The 20,828-nt window shown below is 38.2% G+C and overlaps 2 protein-coding genes across 2 annotated transcripts; one reads left to right on the top strand and one right to left on the bottom strand.

Annotated features, from left to right (window-relative positions):
- Nucleotides 1-337: 337 nt before the first annotated feature.
- Nucleotides 338-808, bottom strand: LOC141673317 (uncharacterized). The gene has a single exon (XM_074480054.1). It carries the CDS (start codon nt 806-808, stop codon nt 338-340), a length of 471 nt encoding a protein of 156 aa, XP_074336155.1.
- Nucleotides 809-15,720: 14,912 nt separating this feature from the next.
- Nucleotides 15,721-20,325, top strand: LOC141672840 (actin-related protein 2/3 complex subunit 2A-like). The gene is made up of 10 exons (XM_074479523.1): nt 15,721-15,839; nt 16,374-16,440; nt 16,560-16,767; nt 16,874-17,043; nt 17,502-17,579; nt 18,138-18,270; nt 18,344-18,435; nt 19,080-19,136; nt 19,660-19,731; nt 19,825-20,325. Exons 1-10 carry the CDS (start codon nt 15,772-15,774, stop codon nt 19,873-19,875), a joined length of 996 nt encoding a protein of 331 aa, XP_074335624.1. The 5' UTR covers nt 15,721-15,771; the 3' UTR covers nt 19,876-20,325.
- Nucleotides 20,326-20,828: the final 503 nt, after the last annotated feature.

The following is a 20,828-nucleotide window of genomic DNA, read 5'->3' as shown; positions in this document are numbered from 1 at the left end:
GTTGTCAAATATTTCCCATTGTCAGATATGAGCTTATACAGAATCCCAAATCTGCAGACTATAGAATTGAAGATAAAATCTTTGATTTTCTTAGCCATGATCGTGGCCAACGGCATAGCTTCTGCCCACTTTGTAAAGTAATCCACAGCTACAATAACATATTTCATACCCCCTTGGCCTTGGGGAGTTCTCCAATAAGGTCGATTCCCCACATGACAAAAGGCCAAGGACTTGCCAATGAAGTTATGGATGTTGCAGGGACGTTGGAGTAATTAACAAATCGTTGGCAACGATCACACGCCATGACAAACTTAAAAGTATCTTCTTTCATGGTCGGCTAGTAATATCCCTGTCTAAGAACTTTTAATGCCAACGAACCACCCCTCGAGTGATTGCCACAGATACCTTCATGTCTCTCTTTGAGAATATAATTTCCTTCGAGATCTACACATTGTAAAAGCGATTGATTAAAACCTCTCTTGAACAGCACCCCGTCATACTCAACATACCTCGTAGCCTGATAGCGAAGGCGTCGAGCCTGTAGCTTATCTTCCGGAAAAGTTCCCGTGCGAATATAATTGAGAATTGGGCTCATCCAAGTCTCCTGCAGGACCTCTTGCATTTGAAACACACTCATTTCCAGAATACTTGGGATTTCCTGAATCCCCAAGGGAATTTGTTCTAGCAACACGTTGTCCATTTGCGAGCCCATTTTTGCCAAGGCATCCGCATTGCCATTCTCTTCTCTTGGCACACCCTCCAGCCTGGCGCTACCAAATCTTTGGAGAAAGCGTTGCACACGCCTCATGTACAACTCAGTTCGAGGACCCCGGGTTTGAAACCCTCCATTAACTTGATTTACCACTAACTCTGAATCGCTCTAAGCTATCAAATTTACAACCCCTACTTCCAAGGCTACCTTCAAACCATTAATTAGGGCTTCATATTCAGTGTCATTGTTTGTGACATAAAATTTGACGTGAATGAAGCTCATCAAATGGTGCCCCTCCTGGGTAATCAGAATAACCCCGGCTCCTGCTCCATTATTATTCACAGCCCCATCGACATGTAGAATCCACTAAGGGTGTGGGAACTCCTCTCTTACCTTGTCAGAGTTATTCTCCTGTAAGGAAGGTTCTGCCAACACTATAGCCTTCTCATCTACCTCGGAATCAAACTCAAGTATGAAGTCAGCCAACGTTTATCCTTTGATTACCGTGTGGGGGCAATATTCCAAGTCAAACTATCCCAACTCAACTACCCATTTCAACATTCGGCCTGATGACTCTGGCTTGTGTAAGATATGCCTCAGAGGATAAGCGGTGCAGACCTCTATCCGATGAGCTTGGAAGTATGGCCTCAACTTTTGTGCCGAAAGGATTATGGCATATACTAACTTCTCCATGCTAGTGTATCTAGTCTCTGCATCCAATAATCTCTTACTCACATAATACACCGGCGATTGGTAGCCCTCTTCCTCTCTCACCAATGTCGTACTGATGGAATATTCTGAAACCACAAAGTAGAGAATCAACATTTCCCCATTCTCGGGTTTTGCCAACATAGGAGGATTTCCCAATTGTTCTTTGATCTTCTGAAAAGCTTCCTCACAGTCTAAGGTCCACACGAAATCCTTTCCCATTCCTTTGATATCATTAAAGAATTCCTTGCATCTGTCTGAAGATTTTGAAATGAATCGATTTAATGTTACAATCCTTCCCATTAAACTATGTACTTGCTTAACGCTGGTGGGAGATTTCATGTCTAGCAGAGCTTTGATTTTCACGGGATTTACCTCGATTCCTCGATGGTTTACCATGAACCCCATGAACTTCCCCGTTCTATGCCGAACACACATTTTTGGGGATTCAACTTCATTCTATACTTCCTTTAAATATGGAACATTTTAGCAAGGTCTGCTATGTCATCTTTAGCCTCCTTAAATATCACCAACATATCGTCCACATATACCTCCATAATCTTCCCAATCTGTCTCTTAAAGATATTGTTCACCAGCCTCTGATAAGTTGCCCCAGCATTGATTAAACCAAACGGCATCCTGATATAACAATAGAGACCTCTGTGCGTGATGAACGATGTGTGCTTTTGGTCAGGCTCATATATGGGGATTTGATTGTAGCCAAAGTATGCATTCATGAAACTTAGCAAAACATGCCCCAATGTAGCATCAACCAACTGATCAATTCTTGGCAAAGGGAAGCTATCTTTTGGGCAAGCTTTTTTTTAGATCTGTGAAGTCCACACAAGTTCTCCACTTCCCATTGGGTTTTTTTTACTAACACCGGATTTGCCAACCATTCCGGGTAGAAAGATTCTCTGATCAATCCGACATCCAAGAGTCTATCCACTTCCTCTGCCAAGGCTACAACCCTTTCTCCACTTATTGCCCTACACTTTTATCGATTCCTTTATATTTGGGATCGATATTCAATCGATGGCACATGACTTGCGGGTCAATCCCAACCATATCCGAGTGGCTCCATGCAAATACATCAAAAGTTGACAAGAGAAATATTGAAAGTCCTTTTTTTATCCTTAGATTTAGCTGAGAACCAATCTTCAGAACTTTGATCGGATCCTTCTCATCGATTTGAATTTCAATCGTATCCTCATCCGGCCCCATTTTTTCCATAGGCATCGGAATCTGGGGATCCAAATCGAGTTGATTGTGATCTTCGTCGATTTGTTTAGAAGGCGCGTCCTCTAGAGGAGGAGCATCAACTTTTTTTCCGAAGGAAAGCGCGCCCTACATAGCAGGGGCATCAACTTCTTTAGGGTTTTAATGAGAGAAGGCGCATCCTGTGATATAGGGGCATCAAATTCTTTTGAAACATTTGGTGACAAGGGCGCGCCCTCAGGTGGAGGGGCATCCACCTTGTACACAACCTGTTCAAGATTTCGCAAAACATCAGCTCTTCCTTCGAGTTGTTCTCCATTGAAGTTTCCTTGGATTATATGGTCGTTTGGAGGCTCTTCTTATTCCAACATTTCAATCCTGAGAGTATCTTTCAAGAACAACGTCGCTGAAGGTAACTTGGCGGAGTATTCATTCTCTTGCTCAATATAATAATGGAAACGAATCTCCTCGATTGGTTGCTCGATCGTTCCCTCTGTTTCGTCGTCGGAGGCATCTTCGACTTGGATATCCTTTCTTTGAAAGCCCCTCATAGCTTGTCAGTACCTGGGAGTCATATTGGGAACCTTTTATGTTGCCGACCCCATTTGGGGTGGGAAATTTGATAGTCAGGCGGTGAATTGAAGTGATGACCCTCATTTCCCTGAGAAAAGGTCATCCCAGCAACACATTATGGGATAACTCCTGATTTAAAACCTTAAATTCGAGCATCTTTGTCACAGAGAGAGGGCTTTCTCCCAGAGTGCAAGGCAACCTGTAAGTCATATGTCATAGACCTATTTGTATATTCGAGGATTCAACTCAACTCAAATAAGAATGTAATAAGTAAATAGTGGATCGACCGTCAGAGAGATCTCGCAAAGTAATATCTGTCAAAGGATTCAGAGACAAGATTCATCTACAGACTTGAGGAATTAATTCACTGGAAGAAGTTCAAGAAATTGATCATGCCTCAGTGATATAAGTCAAGATTGTGGATTTAATCAAGTGACAGAGATCTCGTCAGAGTATCATTAATTACAAGGATTTAATCTGAAGAAAATCAAAGTGTCAGAGTCAAGACATGAAGAAACGTCACGGAAGTTAGTCACTCATGAACCAGACAGTACATCGAGTGTCAACGTTGAAGTGGTGGAATTGATTCATAATTTTCAGTGATTTTCAGAAGATTTGCAGAAGAATGGTTGCTGCTCAAGACTAGAATTAATTCTCTATTAATTAATTGAGTCATCTAATTTAATTAAGAAAATAAATTATATCTGCGAAGAATAATTTATTTATTAATTGAATTAATTGATTAATTAATTCTGAATTTATTCTAGGAATTTTAGGAATTTTCAGAAGTTTAATTGGATTAAATTTAAGCTTTAAATCAGCAAAACAATTGAAAATGAACTAGCATGACAATCAGGATTGTCATACCGATTGTCATGCTAGGCCAAATTCAATTGTTACACCGAAAGTCACTCTAGGAGGGTGATTGTCTTGCTAGTTCATTCTGATTGTCTTGCTAGTTCATTCTGATTGTCTTGCTAGTTCATTCAGATTGTCTTGCTAGTTCATTCAATTGTCCTACCGAAAGTCATACAAGCTTAAAGGATTGTCATTCCAATTCAATTAACTCAGCTGATTGTTTAAATAGAAGCAGAGAAGCAGCAATTGTTTTTTATCTCAATCAAAAAAACACACAAGTCAAGAACAAAAGCAGCCGCCTCCTGAAACATTTTATTTTCTTCTCTGCTTACATCAAGATCATAATTTCTAGATTGTAATGTTAAATCTAATCCACTAGAAATCTTTATCTTGTTCTTGTGTATCAATCTAGCGGATTAAAATCCCTAGAACTTAATCTCAAATCGCGTTTAGCATTTGATTCTAATTATTGCAAAAATAGAAAAAGTTCATGTCGAATTTATTCTAGATTTGTGATAATTGATTTGAGATTAATACCTTGTAATCGATACAGTTGTTGTAACACATTTCAAGTTTAATAATATTTTTATTTAACTTGAATTTTGTTTCACATTTTTTATTCCGCATTTTATTCGATTATTCGGTGCTGTTTGTATTCAACCCCCCTTCTACAAACACATTGGGACCCAACAATTGGTATCAGAGCCTTCTGATTAACGAACAAATCAAGATCCTAGACTTTTGTGATTTTTCAACTCCTTGAATTTTTATTTGTTCAAAAATTCATAATGACTTCACATAAAGTTGGAACCGTTAAAATTCCACAATTTGATAATGAGAATTATATTATGTGGAAGAAGAAGATGCTCTTATTTTTACAAGTTGCAAATCCCAAATATTCAAACTTGTTAAAGAAGGGAATAAAAACTCCGATGGTTATTGAACCGGAGGTAATAATAGATGGTGTGGTGACTACTGAAGCTAGAACCTATCCAAAAGATCCTGAAGATTTTACTCCTGCTGAGAAGGAAGAATTCTCCTTGGATGCCAGCCTTCAATTAATATTAATTGATTCCCTTGATCCCTTGATGAACAGACATGTGATGAACTGTAAAAATTCTAAACACATGTGGGAAACTATTGAGGTAATTAATGAAGGCACAGAGGAAGTTAGGGAGAACAAGTTGGAAATCCTAACCTCTGAATATGAACATTTCAAATCAAATCCAGGAGAAGGAATTACTGAAGTGTTTGAGAGGTACAATGCGTTGATCAACAACCTGAACATCAATGGAAAGTATTATTCAATCAGGGAGGTCAACAAAAAGTTCCTTTTAACACTGCCAGCTCATCTTGAACATAGAATCACTGCCATTAGAGAAGCTAGAGATCTGAGTGAGATTTCTTTGGACAGGCTCTATGGAGTGTTAAAAACTTATGAGTTGGAGCAGATTCAACAGAAGGAAGTCTACGGGAAGGATAGAATGGTCAGCACATCTACTGCACTTGTAGCTGAAGGTCAACAACAACAGCAATCTCAACAGTCGGAGAGAATGGTACAGTTTTCCAAGGGTGAGGAAAATGAGTTAGTAGCAGAATATGATCCTCCTACTACAAATCAATCAAGTGATGATTTTTATTCCTTGGAAGAGCTGGAGCAATTGGAAGACGAGTCAATGGCCCAAATTGTCAAGAGATTCTCCCATGTCAGATTCAAGAGGAATCCCAAGCTTAAGTACAAGTCCAACTACAACAAATTCCAGAAAGGTGGATCTTCATCCTCTAACACCAGCAGTGGTGGATACAAAACAGGGATGGTTGATCGGAGCACCATTAGATGCTATAACTGCAATGAGTTGGGACACTTTGCCACAGAATGTAGAAAGCCAAAGCAAGTAAGAAAGAACTCTGAAAGGGCTTATCTGGCAAAGGGAAGAAGCTGGGATGATACTGACAGTGAAGATGAAGATGAAGGAAATCTTGCTCTTATGGCTATTGATGGAAAAGCTTCATCGTCAAGAATAGAGGTAAAACTTTCTGATGCTGAAATGGTTTATCATCTAAGAGGTAACTTAGATTGTGCACGTCGTGATAATGAACTGTTAAGTTTACAGATCACAGACCTTGAGAAAGAGGTCAATGAATTAAGACTTGTGCACATTAATCAAGACAAATTAAAAGAACAGGTATCTTTTCTAGAGAATAGAGTTGACTGTTATAGAAAACTCGAAACTATTCTCAAAGATAAGATCACCGGTCTTGAGACTAAGGTTAGAGCCTACTTCAATTCTTGTTCGAAGGCTAAAGAGTTCTACAGTAAGCAAGCTGTTAATCAAACATCTGGAATAAGTTATGATTACAATGTTGCTATTGGAGAATTAGGCATAAACTCCCCTCCTCATGTATGTGCTAAAGGGAGGGAAGTACCACATGTGCTTAAGGGTGTTGATGAACCCCTCTATAAAGCATCAATTGCTGAACCATTTGATGCGACCTCTTCTGTTATTCAAGAAGAAATACGTGCTGAGGATCATGCTTATGAGAAGATTGTTCCCAAGTCAAGTGAGTCGAAAGTTCCAGTCAAAGTTGTGAAAGCAACTGAGACTAACTCAGACACACATGAGTTGGACAACAATAATGCCATGTCTACCATGCATAAATTGCCTGCTGTTAATCACTCTCATAAAGCATGTGGTGTCGCTAATTGTATGTCTTGTGCTTTTAATATGATGTATGCTTATTTTAATGGTAAGCATGTGTCTAATGATAAGACTACTCCTCGTCAGCATGTGAATAACAAGAAGCATGATAGGTCTAAGACTGCTAGTCCTTCTAAGGCTAGAAAGGAGACATTTGTGCCTAAGCTTAAACAGAAATTTGTTAAGGCTATTTACAAGGTCAAATGTTCAGTCATTGAGAAAGTTGAGACAATTAAAATTAAAAATGTTGTTTTGCCTGATAAAGGACAGTTCTACAAGTATGCCGGGCCCAACCAAGTTTGGGTTCCGAAGAAGGTCTAATCCATTTGTAGTGCAGGGCATTAAACAAGTATAACCGGTAGTGTGGATTCTTGACAGTGGATCATCAAGATATATGACCGGAGATAGAGCCCTGCTATCAAATGTGGATTGAGAAAGCTGGCCCCATGGTTACCTTTGGAGATAACAGCAAAGGTTTATCTGAGGGATATGGCTGTTTGCAAGCTGGGAATGTTATCATTGTAATTTTGTATATTGTGCTAGGTTATTATCAGGAAGCAGTATCTAACATATAGCACCAGTGACGAGACTTGAGAATATTACGACATATCAGACACCTGCTGCACATTACACTTGGAATTGTACTCTAGTAAGATGTGTACAAGTGTACTCCTGGTTGGTGAGTTAAAAGAGGAAGTCAGTGCACCACAGTTCATGGACTTTGCAGCTGCAGATCTATTGGACTATGCAATCTCTTCTTCACAATCTCACTTCAGGTTGGTATGAACTAGTGTACTGCTCAAGCAATCGTCAAGGACATGGTATGGCACTCTAACAAAAGTTATAATGTTATATGAACTAGTAGAGTCGTCATATTTTATAACTATTTTATCACTAAGCACAATCATATTGTTTTATATGTGCAGTGGTATATTGTTTATGCAACATAACAATTAGTATCTAAAGTACTTGACAAGTATCGGTCAATGATATCTTGTTAACATTATGTTGCAGATATTTGTAAGCTTTTGACATGAATGAGAATTACTTAGACTTTACCCTAAGTGATCAATGTTTTATCAAAAACTCATTCATATTGAAAAACAAAATCAAACTTCTTTCTACATTAGTGATTTCTTATTTCATGTAAAATCTTTTGAAATCACTATTGTAAATCATTTTCTCTCTATTACCATATATTCTGTGTTACAGGTTCAGTCTCCAATGACTTTCTTTCATTGACAGTCATGAGGTTGAAAACCCACAACATCTATCCCAGACTGTAAAGACAAACACAAAAACAGAACCAACCAACACTCTCTTACCACTAAATGTAGTATGAATGAGCGTGAGGGAGATAGTGCCTAGTGCACCACATAAGGAAGGTTCTGTAGTCAACCCAGTAGCTCTGTCTCATACATAGATGAGTAGTATTTAAACCGAGACAACTGCTAGCCCCCATACATCTTCTCAAAAAGATGTAATGGCTGAAAAGGCACAAAAACAGTTACTAGATTCATTCTCTCAACAGGGTGAGTCTATTGAATTTTTCCTGTCGGCCAAGGTATCCGATGTAGTGTCACCACTTCAACTATAATCAATTCTTGATGCACAAGGAGAGGTTACACACACAAAGGATGAGTTGACGGAAACAAGAGTTTCGACCATTTTAAGGTCAGATTCGATTGTTCAAGGTTCGTTAGTGGACCAATTGCCTTTACAGGTGTTAGGAGAGGATACTGATCCAAAAGCCATATGTCAGTGGTCAGTGTCTACCTCCCCAGGCTTAAATCCCCTGGATGCATCTGCGGATAGTGGATCTGACATAGGTGCAGATCGGCAACTTGTTGACAATGATTCAGATATTACCTGATGAGTCACAAGGAAATGTCTTCACAGGCATTAGAAGGGAACTTTGATCTTTATGCTAAATTCTTTGGATCATTGTTTACCTTCCCAGAATTCAAATCTGGAACCCTAAAAGGGAAACTAGCAACTTGTAGATTATGACTCAGATTTATCTGACGAGTTTAACAAGGATGGGGATTTGTGAACTCCCATTGCACCACCTGTGACCTCCTTAAAGGATGGCTAAGGTGATTTTCCTTGCAGGTACAGCTGATTTTTGGAGCTATGAGAGGAGTGATACACTTGTGAGATTGAGTGTAAACACGAGTGGAGAGAAGAGTGAAACACATGTGAGGTACACTAAACAGGATCACACACTCACAGTGAGGAAGAAAGAGAAACTACTTGTTATTTCTTTTCCATCCAACTGAAATATGAGAACTCCTTCAGACGACGGCATAAATTCCTTCTTTAAGGGGGAGATAAAAGCTTAAGTAATAGTTTGGAGGATTCCTCAACTAAGGGGGAGAAATAGCAGGGAGAAAGAAAAAGAAAAATGTACACTACACCACACCATTGTTGTTTCTAACTACGGATCCTATTGTACGGGAGAGGTGGTAAACACAAGGTGATTTTCTGATAAGGGAAGAAGCTGTTAGGGGAGTACCATTGATTTTTATCTGCGGATCCTATTGTACGGGAGAGGTGGTAAAACGAAGGTGATCTTCTTTAATCAGTTGATTCTCATAGGGGGAGAAGCAAGAGATATGGGCTTCTCAACAGGAAATGTGGTTGTACAAATGAAGATGGAACTACTTGAAGATATGTTCAGTCTAGAGGAACATCTACTTGGAATCTGGAAAATGTTAAATCTCATCCAGAACTTTTCTGCTCAGTCTAGAGGAACATCTACTTGGAATCTGGAAAATGTTAAATCTCATCCAGAACTTTTCTGCTATTTACTTTGCATGTATGTTTATATCTTTTTCTTATTTGTTAGTTGAGTTATCCTCTAGGTATTTGTGTGTTATTGTCTAACAAACAAATAGGGGGAGATTGTAAGTCATATGTCATAGACCTATTTGTATATTCGAGGATTCAACTCAACTCAAATAAGAATGTAATAAGTAAATAGTGGATCGACCGTCAGAGAGATCTCGCAAAGTAATATCTGTCAAAGGATTCAGAGACAAGATTCATCTACAGACTTGAGGAATTAATTCACTGGAAGAAGTTCAAGAAATTGATCATGCCTCAGTGATATAAGTCAAGATTGTGGATTTAATCAAGTGACAGAGATCTCGTCAGAGTATCATTAATTACAAGGATTTAATCTGAAGAAAATCAAAGTGTAAGAGTCAAGACATGAAGAAACGTCACGGAAGTTAGTCACTCATGAACCAGACAGTACATCGAGTGTCAACGTTGAAGTGGTGGAATTGATTCATAATTTTCAGTGATTTTCAGAAGATTTGCAGAAGAATGGTTGCTGCTCAAGACTAGAATTAATTCTCTATTAATTAATTGAGTCATCTAATTTAATTAAGAAAATAAATTATATCTGCGAAGAATAATTTATTTATTAATTGAATTAATTGATTAATTAATTCTGAATTTATTCTAGGAATTTTAGGAATTTTCAGAAGTTTAATTGGATTAAATTTAAGCTTTAAATCAGCAAAACAATTGAAAATGAACTAGCATGACAATCAGGATTGTCATACCGATTGTCATGCTAGGCCAAATTCAATTGTTACACCGAAAGTCACTCTAGGAGGGTGATTGTCTTGCTAGTTCATTCTGATTGTCTTGCTAGTTCATTCTGATTGTCTTGCTAGTTCATTCAGATTGTCTTGCTAGTTCATTCAATTGTCCTACCGAAAGTCATACAAGCTTAAAGGATTGTCATTCCAATTCAATTAACTCAGCTGATTGTTTAAATAGAAGCAAAGAAGCAGCAATTGTTTTTTATCTCAATCAAAAAAACACACAAGTCAAGAACAAAAGCAGCCGCCTCCTGAAACATTTTATTTTCTTCTCTGCTTACATCAAGATCATAATTTCTAGATTGTAATGTTAAATCTAATCCACTAGAAATCTTTATCTTGTTCTTGTGTATCAATCTAGCGGATTAAAATCCCTAGAACTTAATCTCAAATCGCGTTTAGCATTTGATTCTAATTATTGCAAAAATAGAAAAAGTTCATGTCGAATTTATTCTAGATTTGTGATAATTGATTTGAGATTAATACCTTGTAATCGATACAGTTGTTGTAACACATTTCAAGTTTAATAATATTTTTATTTAACTTGAATTTTGTTTCACATTTTTTATTCCGCATTTTATTCGATTATTCGGTGCTGTTTGTATTCAACCCCCCTTCTACAAACACATTGGGACCCAACACAACCAAATTGATCCCATGACTCTAACTCATTCTCCAGAAAAACCATAGACCCAAGAATCCTCCCCTGGCATATCTCGATCAGGTAAACCCATCTTTTTATAGGTGCTGTAGTAAATGATATTTGCCGAGCTTTCATTATCCACGAAGGCTCTATAGACGTTTTTAGTTCCGATCTGGAGAGAATTCACCAGAGCATCATTGTGGGGGTGATGTACCCACCTAGCATCCGCCTCTCTGAAAGTGATATCCATTGATTCTCCCTTGAATATTTTGGACGACCGAGTCTCCACCCTGTGGATGTCAGTTAATGGTCGATACAGGGCTTCCCTTGCGTATCTTGCCAAGGATTTATTACTGCATTCCATTCCGGGATCTCCTCCGTATATTGCTCGGATGCTGCCATCCTTGAAAAATTTGTTTTCTTCAAAAATCTCATTATTGAATTCCCGAGGAGTACGACCTTCTTCCTCTTTCGCTTTGTCAAAACCATTTTATGCCTCCTTACTTCCTTAACCACCCATTCGCCAAGATAACCTTCCTTGATCAGAGCCTCGATTTCATCTTTTAGCTGTCGACATTCATGAGTGTTGTGCCCGGATGATTCATGGAATTCACAGTTTTTCTTCTTGTCTTTACTTTGCCAAGACGATAGAGCTTCTAGCTTCCTGAAAAGTCCTCTATTCTTGTTCACTCCAAAGATGTGTTCAATCGATGCAGCCAAAGGGGTGTATCCGCTAGTTTCGTTGTCATAGCTCGAGGGAGGCCTCAATTCCCTCCACACAGTTGCGGCATTCACCCGATTTGGGCTTCGACCGCTTCTTCGATATCTCGGGCTCGGAGATCTGTCTATATTTCTTGTTCTACCCCTATGGCTTGTTTGCAAAGCCGGTTGGACCTCTGCTAAAGATTTTTCTATGGCCTTGAACGATTCCGCTAAGGCAAAGACATCTGCCAGAGTAGCCGGATCTTCTCTTGCAAATATTTCCAGAAATCTGAACCAACTTTTAATCCTGCTATCAAAAAACTTTTCAAAGCTTCGTCTGAAGCCCCTCTTACACTGGTAGACTCGGTGTTGAATTTTTTGAAGTAAGATGTTAGACTTTCATTCTCCCTCTACTTGACATTGGCCAGAGTAGTGACCGACGGAGCGTACCTCACAACTGCTTGGAACTTAGTCAAAAATAAAGTTTTCAACTGATCCCAGAAAGTGATTACCCCTGGTCCAAGCTTTTGAAACCACTACTGAGTTCTTTCCTTAAAATTTGCTGCTAGGAGTCTGTATCTGGACAAATCTGGGACCTGGTATACATCCATCTCTATGTTGAATCCTCCCAAAAACTCCACAGGATCTGAACTTCCATAGAACCGAAGATCGCTAGTTGTGTAACGATATCCGTCCGGCAGCTGAGCCTCTCTTACAGCCGTAGAGAATGGCGAAGGAATCTCAGCTGTTTTCATTACCCTTCCTTCCAGGTGATTGAGAAGCTTCTTCAGATCATCCACATTAAAGATCCCCACACTGGGGATAGTCTGCATATTGGGTTGGGGATCCTGAGGTTGATGTGGAGGTGACACTACTTGATTCCCGCCCGGAGGAGCCGATTGTTGATTAGTATTCTGTGTATTGGTTTGTCCTTCTCCCAGTATCACTGGTATCTCTTGGTTTTGCCCCTGATTTCCTTCTGAATTTTCTCCTTGTCCTCGACCGCGGTCCTGAAGAATCTCACGATCGTATGTCTGGATATCCCTACGACCGTCATCTCCCGCATAATTATCTTATTCAGCTCGATCATACATGCGAATATCCTTATAGCCACGATAGTTTTTGCGAAGATTACCGTCCAAGTATCTACCTCGGCCTCCGCCTCTTCCTCTCCATTGGGGTCTTCTCCAGCGATCACTTCCATAGTCACGATCGTACCTATCCATCGATCCACGGAGAGGAGCTCTCTCATGGTCGTGGTGCCGCTCCTGATTCTCAGTGGGAATCAGAGGCACACGCGTTGAACCACGGGGCATCGCATCTCCTTGTTCGGTGTCTCTCTGCCATTCCAAAAGAAACATCCTTAGATCATCATCTCCTAGACGGATCCCCAAACGATCCTTCAAGGCAGTGAAACCTCGTTGTTCATTCGGTCTAGATTTTGCTTGATGTCGTTCCTCTAGAGTTCGCCCAGATCGGTGCGGGTGAGTGATTACTCGGTCATCGGCCCGCGACACCTCTCGCCCATCAGTATCTTCATCAACAAGTTCAATGATCGGGGCTGTATCGTTGGAGTAATTCATACGTCACGGAGTTATTGCCACACGCTCGCCTCTGGATTGGCCGCGGCCAATCGGAGCATCTCTCCCAACCATGGGAGCCTTTCCAGGTCCATGGGCAGAGCGGTTATGACGAAGGCCCCTCCTTGTCTTACATCGTTCTACTGTGCTAATCTTGAGTCGAAACCATTCAATGCATCGCCCATGCGATAAAGCTACTCCAACAAATCTGCGTTGCTAATCAGCACTGGTGGTTGGCCTCCGACGTTCGGGGTGGGACGATCCACCAGATTAGGAACATAGGGTTCATCATAACCCTGCTCAAAGCCTTCTTCAGAACTTTCTCCATCATAAGAACTTTAATCAAGATATTGAGACATCTTTCCTCCTAGATGCAGATCTTGATTAGCCCCTCCTTCTAGCGCCAATTTGTTGACGGAGAAATTTGGTTGCAACATTGTACATTATTCACGAAAGGTTTAATCGATCACCGATTTAATTATTATTACTTGGGTAGCAATGATGTATTACTAGATGTCGATCATTGTTTACGATTTTAAATTAGATTTAAAACTGTTGCCAACGTAATAATAACCTAAAGGGTCACACAAAGAATGATTGGAGGATTATTTAATTTAAATTTGGATTTAAATTAAATATAGGTAATTCGAATAATTTGTTATTAATTAAGTAAGACTTAATTAATTAAATAAATAAGAAATTTGAATTTACTATTAAATCCGAAATTGAGTTATTGGGTGATTAAGTACAACTTAATTAATAATAATTAGGATTTTCGGATTAATTAAAACTCTAAATTAGTTTAGGGTTATAAGTCTTTTTCTCTTGCCTATATAACATCTTTTTAAGCCTCAACTAGGGTTGGACGTTTTTATAAGATAAAAAATACAAACCCTAGCAGCTTGAGAGAAAAGAGAGAGAGAGAGAGAGAGAGAGAGAGAGAGAGAGAGAGAGAAAAGGCGGCTTCTGGTTTACGAGTGCTAGTACAGGCTCATCCTCTGTTCGATCATCGTATGGATACCTTTAAGGCGTAGATCGACACGACGGGATACATGGTAATTGTTGAAAGCTTGGACCTCCATTAGACAATAGAAATCGTAAAACTTCTTAAGGTAAATATCTAAATCACGAATTAAATATTGTTTTTTCGCATGGATCCTGCGATGAGTTTCTTTTTTTTCTGGTTCTTACAGTTTTAAACTTAGTTTGTGTTGTGTTTTATGCCTCGAAACCCAACAGGATAACCGGTCGCTGCCAGCTATTTCTCTAATCTGTGGACGCAGGTATAGTCGTGGTTCACCCCAAATATTGGACGCATCCTTGTCCTCCAGATAAGGAGCCCCTACCAGATTGCAGGACAAGTGATCTCAAGCTTTCAGGTGCAAATTACAGGATACTCCAGAGTCTCCCAACGAGGACACCAGTTGACTATAGAGACAGAGCTCCCAAAGCACACACCAGAGTTTACCCCACATCCCCAATGAGGACACCATTTGACTACAGGGGGCGGCGTCCGTCCAGGCATACCCCTGGAGGTCTCTGACCACGGACACCGCCTTCCTGTGGTTGCATTACAGGAATGAGTTGTTCAATAGAGTACCTGTAGCAAATAGGCTAGTAATAATAATCTCCTTCTTCCTTGAACCATCCAAGGAGCATATCCAAATAATCATGTTGAAGTCTCATCCAAGCCATACTAGGGGGCGCCCTAATACCTTCCACATGTGAGTAGTTAGCTCAGAGAATTACTCAAATTCCCTTTCTCCATATAGCAATAGGGCGCGCCTCCTTCACTAGTGAGGGCGCGCCTTAATTATTCAGGGTGTTTTAGCATTAACCTTTTTGTATGCATAAGGGCGTGCCTCCAAACATGACATCTGTAGGGCGCGCCTTCGATTTCATAGCATTTCTGACTTATTCCTCAAAGAGGGCGCGCCCTCTGTTTTTAAGGAAAGTGGTCTCGGCTTACTTTTCCTTTGATCTTGGCAACAATACTCTAATTTCATTCAATTGACCTGTTTTTGACCCAAATATCATTCATACCAAATTTTGGGCATAACACTATGTATTTTCAAGTGACAATCAGCTGAAAATATTTATTTATTACATGTTTTTTTTTCTGAAATAAAACTTTGAGCATGAAACTTTATGCCTTTCAATTAAATATTTACTAGAATTTTGTATTAAATAACATTACATATATAAACACTATTTTCTATTACTAATTCTAATCTTTAGGCAACACAGTAAAAAACTGTACTACTGAAAAAAAAAGTATAAAAAAGAGGTGATATTTTTAAAAAAAAAAATAAAGGATATTAAAATGTAACAGAAAGAGTAGAATGAATAGGCCCGAGTATCGCAAACACGACACCTTATACCTTTCTTCCTCGTATCACTAGTACAATTTTAAACTTCACTCTTTGCAGTCTCCGCTAGAGAAGAAAGATTAAAAATTAAGGCAATGTCAATGATATTATTGTCTTCTCATTCCAAATACTTGCTTGATATTTTGTCTAATCGGGTTGACAAGTAAGTTTACAATCTTCTTCATCCTACTACTTTTGTTACTGCCCATTTTTCCTTCGAATATTCATTTATCGAGGTTCTAGTGTACTTTTGTTGCTAGTCATTTTTTTACATCGATCATTGTTTAAAATATGTAGAACCCTTGTATAAACGTTTAGTGGAAATGGAATATATGGTTTAAAAATATGAATGTTGTGTTCTACTTGGAATCACTACACTATGTTTACTGGAGTAGATGATGAATATTTGTCACTAAAATCAGTAGTTGTTCGAATTATACAACTATCTTAATCTCTAACGGTATGATTGTATCAGCGGAATGTATATAGGCTTTGAATATAAATAATTTAGCATGCAGACTGCAAATCGGTAATTTGTATTAGGGAGACCAGTGATTTTCAGTACTGTGATGATAGTTTGCAGTGCTTGTGATATGTAGTTGGTTTGTAAAGACTTTTAAACTAAAAATGGCTTTTTTATTGGAACGCGAGATGTTAAATTTTTGCATGTTGATTTTTTTTCCTTGCAATATTGCAGTCAGGACGAAGGAGTTGATTTTGAACGCAAATGGGTTGAATTTAGCGATGTTAGTTACCATATTAAGGTGATTTAACAGATAGATGTGTGCATCATTAATTATTGTGAAAACAATATTGAGTGAGTTAACATTCAGAGTAATTGATGCACTTTGGATATCTCACTTAAAGATAAGGTATTTTTCAGGGATCTTCTGAAACCCCTGATTATCTGACTCTATCGGTATCATTTCCAACACCGCCTGCAGAAACTGAATTTGACAAGGGGCTTCCTTGTGGTGCCACAGAAGCTGTAAAAGAAGCTTATGGTGACGTGGTTGAATCTTTTGTTCCTCCAAATGAGGGCTTTAATCTCACACTTGAACTAAATTTGTCAAAACTTCCTCAAGATAAAGGTTCAAGTAGTTCCTTTACGATCTTGTTGTGGTTGTACTTGTGACCTTTAGTCTATAATCAAACTCAAACATGTTTTTTTTTTCATTTCTTGTTTAATTTAAGTAGAGAAGAGAAATGATATCTTGGTGAAGATTGCAGCTGTGAGGGATTTGGTACTAGGTGCTCCGTTAAGAATGATTCTAGAGCGTCTTGCCTCCAGGACTCTTGACCTGGACAAAGATAAGCTCATTGCACTTGTTCATCGGCCAAAAGAGTGCTTTTTCCTAATTCCCCGGGTGATTTTCTTGCTCTAGTATAGTACTGTTGTCCAGTGACATCAATTGTCAATGCATAACATTTGCTCAAATAATATCTGCTGTTTTTTGCATGACTAATGCAGGTCTTTGTTGTACTATCTAATATTTTTAATCTTCTACATCTCCTGCCTGCTCATAATTCTAGTGATTTACTTGTACAAATAATGTTCGACATAGGTTTACTGTTTCTTCTATTCTTAATTGTTGCATTTTTGGTGTTATTTTCAAATGGAGAAGAACATTTTCTGTATTTTGATGTTTTCAGACTTCTGTTAACGTTTAGTATACATTTCCTATGATGTTAAAGGCTGTAAGCAACTGCAGTTCATGTAATTCAAATTAACAGTCCCTGAATCTTTTATTTCTACATTGCTTCATACAGTGTCTGAGGAACTACTATTAACAATTAAGTAAGATCTTGCAGTTGAATTTGACAGGAAGAGAAGGTTACTGTGATTTATCCTATGAAATTCGAAGATTCAATAGATACAGTGCTTGCGACATCTTTCCTACAGGTACTGGAACTATAAATAAGAATCCTATCACATAGCATATGTTAATCACATAACGTTTCACCTGTCCCTTTTCGCAAACCTTCAGTAAAAACATCAAAATAATTGATTTAATGTCATTGTTTTTTACAGTATTCCAAGTGACCTGTTAAGGATGCAGGTCTGCCATTTAGTTTGTTATCTTATCTTGAGTCTCTGTTATGAATTTCGAACCACAGGCTTAGGTTGGGCTTACCTGGTCTTATTGTTGTAGTATGGGGAACTAGTCTGTGTAATCAAACTGCTTTCTGCTATCCTCCTCTGTCACATTGTACTATTGTTAGGATATCAGTGCTTTTTATTAAACCCTGTCACCAAATATACTTTAAAGTTCATAAGGACTTCGTAAGTATCAATCAATGAGCTTGAAATGCTTTTTGGTGAGTTTACAGTGGCACATATACAGCATTCCAATCTTAAGGTCATGTCCAAGTAACAGTTTTTTTTATCTTTAGCAAGTTTCTCATTTTATTAACAGAAATGATTCAGTTATAATGTATATTTAGATTTATTATGTGTCAGGATTTAGCGGAAACCAGGCGTACTGCTAGCCTTTATGCAGCACCTTCCTGTACATGGTCTTCTACTCCTCCTGCTGAACTGGACAATGCTACAGCTGAATCGTTGTCTGTAAATGCTGGATTTTTTACCTTTGGTAATACACAAATTTTTGGGGCTCGGTCTTTTGAACTCTTTACTAGTTTTATAGTGTATCTTCACTGCTGCAGTTATTCTCCCACGACATGTAGAAGGCAAAAAGCTAGATAGAACTGTTTGGATATTATCAACATTTCATGCGTATGTCAGCTATCATGTTAAGGTTAGGTTTCTCTGCTCCTACATTAGTGTTGTAAGCTTAATTAATTTATTCAACAAAATTTCTACATATGCAATCATAAGAATTCTACTATTACGGTCTTGAAGGACAAGAAGTGCATAGATTCAGTCATGTTAAATTATACTAATCAACCAGTCTGCAAAAAAAATGGTGGTATGGTGGTTTCGATGTTATAAACTAAGTAGAGAACTTAGGAGAATCAGACCAAGACCAGAGAAACATGATGAAATTCCTGGAAAGCTGTACTTCTTTCTATTTAGACAATAAGGTGTTACAGACCGCATTACATTTAAATGGGTAAATGCCTTGCTAATTTTGCTTTCGATCATATTTCTCGCACTCATGGGTGTTAAAGTGCCTTCTGGATGTGCTGACTACCAAAATGGGAATATAAGTGTATAACTTTGATCTACTGCAAAATGTAGAGAGCTTCATGTGTACGAAATAGCAACTTGACCACCGTTTATTCTAGTTACTAAAGAGAGATTGTTCATACGTAAAATATTTTAATCTTTGTATTATCGTGTAGTCATATCATAAAAGGTAGATGTGTTTTTGTTTTAATTTTAAAAATGTACAAATTCAGACTTCAGTTTATCGTAATCGTTTTATGGTCTTCCAAACAGGGTGCTGAAGGTTTTATGCATACAAGGATGAGACGTCGTGTGGACCGTTTAATTCAGGTTATGCTTTGATCTTTATTTGGTTTAGTGCAGAACTTAGATTCTTTTTTATTTTCCAAACAAAAACCCTAATTTCACAAACCTACTATAACTCTAGAAGTAATCACAAGAATCATATAGGTAATTTGTCATCCTTGAAACTTGAAAGCATCTGCACTTGTTTTATTGTTGCGTATAATGTTATCAGAATTTCGCAATTCAAACTATTGGCAAAATATCATTTGCATATATGTGCGTGGGACTTGGTAAAGTTGTATCATAATCAAGAAGCGACATGTATGTGTAAGAGAGGCATAACATTTAAATTTTTACTGAGATGTGCATTATCGTTTATACCCTTTAAATACACAATTATCATTGCGCATTTGATGTGGTAATTTTAGTCATCCCTAATTGTGGTATTCCTCTATATTCTGTTGCTGTTCCTAAGACAATGCATATGTTCATCTTACATCTGAACTCCTCTTCCTAGTTTTTCTGTATCTAGATCATTTCGAAATGACATATTTATGTTTTGCCTTAGGCGCTGGATCGTGCGAAACCAGAATCAGAACAATCAGAAGAATGTGCGGAAAACAGGTCCTTTAAAGGAATGGTATGCAACAAAAAAATGACTCTTTACTTCTTTAACACATTACTGAAAGATAAATTGACCTAATAATGGTTTTTTATGTGCCATAATTTTCAGAGCTTCAAGAACATAGACCCTAATTTTCACAGCTTCAAGAACATAGACTGAATCACAAAACTTGGAACTGCTTGCTCCTGGTGAAAACCTCAAGACAAGTTACATTTCAGCTGGAGGATCAAAGAAGAGGAACTTGGAATTTCCTCTACTGAGTAGTGATCATCAACCTTCCATTTTTTTATATATTACTTTTGTTTCCTTCGCAAATTTAATTGATTACAGGTTGTTTTGAGTGTTTTTATTAGTTCTAGGCCCTCGAAACTGGTTTTACATTACCAGTTCTTTACGAGAGATAAGGGTAAGACTGCGTACATCGGACCTTCTTAAGACGAGGAGACTTATGCAGGATAAATGTGTTTAGGAGCCTTTTATTAGTTGATTGTTGGATATTTAACCTGAAACAATTATTGCAAGCTGGATTAATTCTAAGGATAATCATACACTAATTGTTCCTGTTGGTGACTTGTTAATTCTAGTGCTGTTTGTACATTTTACAAGAAGTTGTACCCCTGCAGCCTCTGCCTGATTAACCTTGGATGGGCCACCTTAATTTATTCCTTCTAAGCTCTTTAATTTGTATACCTTTACAAAATATGAATGTAATTAGAATTATTTAGCAAACTATAAAATTAAGTTAGAATTATTTTAACAACAATCAGTAGGCGACAACAAGTTTAAGAATAATAATGGTGACCTAGAAAAAGGAAAACAGTTAGATGTCCAAGGCCCTGTCCTGAAAAATTGGAGGCCCCAAGCGAAGTTTTTTACCCGATTTAAAACAAAAATTTAAAAATAACTTTTTATTTTTTGGCGCTCACCCATGGCATAAGCAGCTTGATCTAAGGAACGGCTCTGGACGTCCATATGACATTTAATAACTCTTCCAGTGATAGGTTTAGTCCAGTTCATGGGTCTTTCCATTATAACAAAACAAAATTGCAGAAAAGAGAATATTTGTTTTGGACAAAGCAGTAAAACAACCTAAAGAAATCAAGGGAGACTAA

Source organism: Apium graveolens, chromosome 7, assembly GCF_009905375.1.
Source record: "Apium graveolens cultivar Ventura chromosome 7, ASM990537v1, whole genome shotgun sequence".
In the NCBI taxonomy this organism is placed as follows: Eukaryota; Viridiplantae; Streptophyta; class Magnoliopsida; order Apiales; family Apiaceae; genus Apium; species Apium graveolens.
This window is presented reverse-complemented; position numbering and strand designations above follow the sequence as displayed.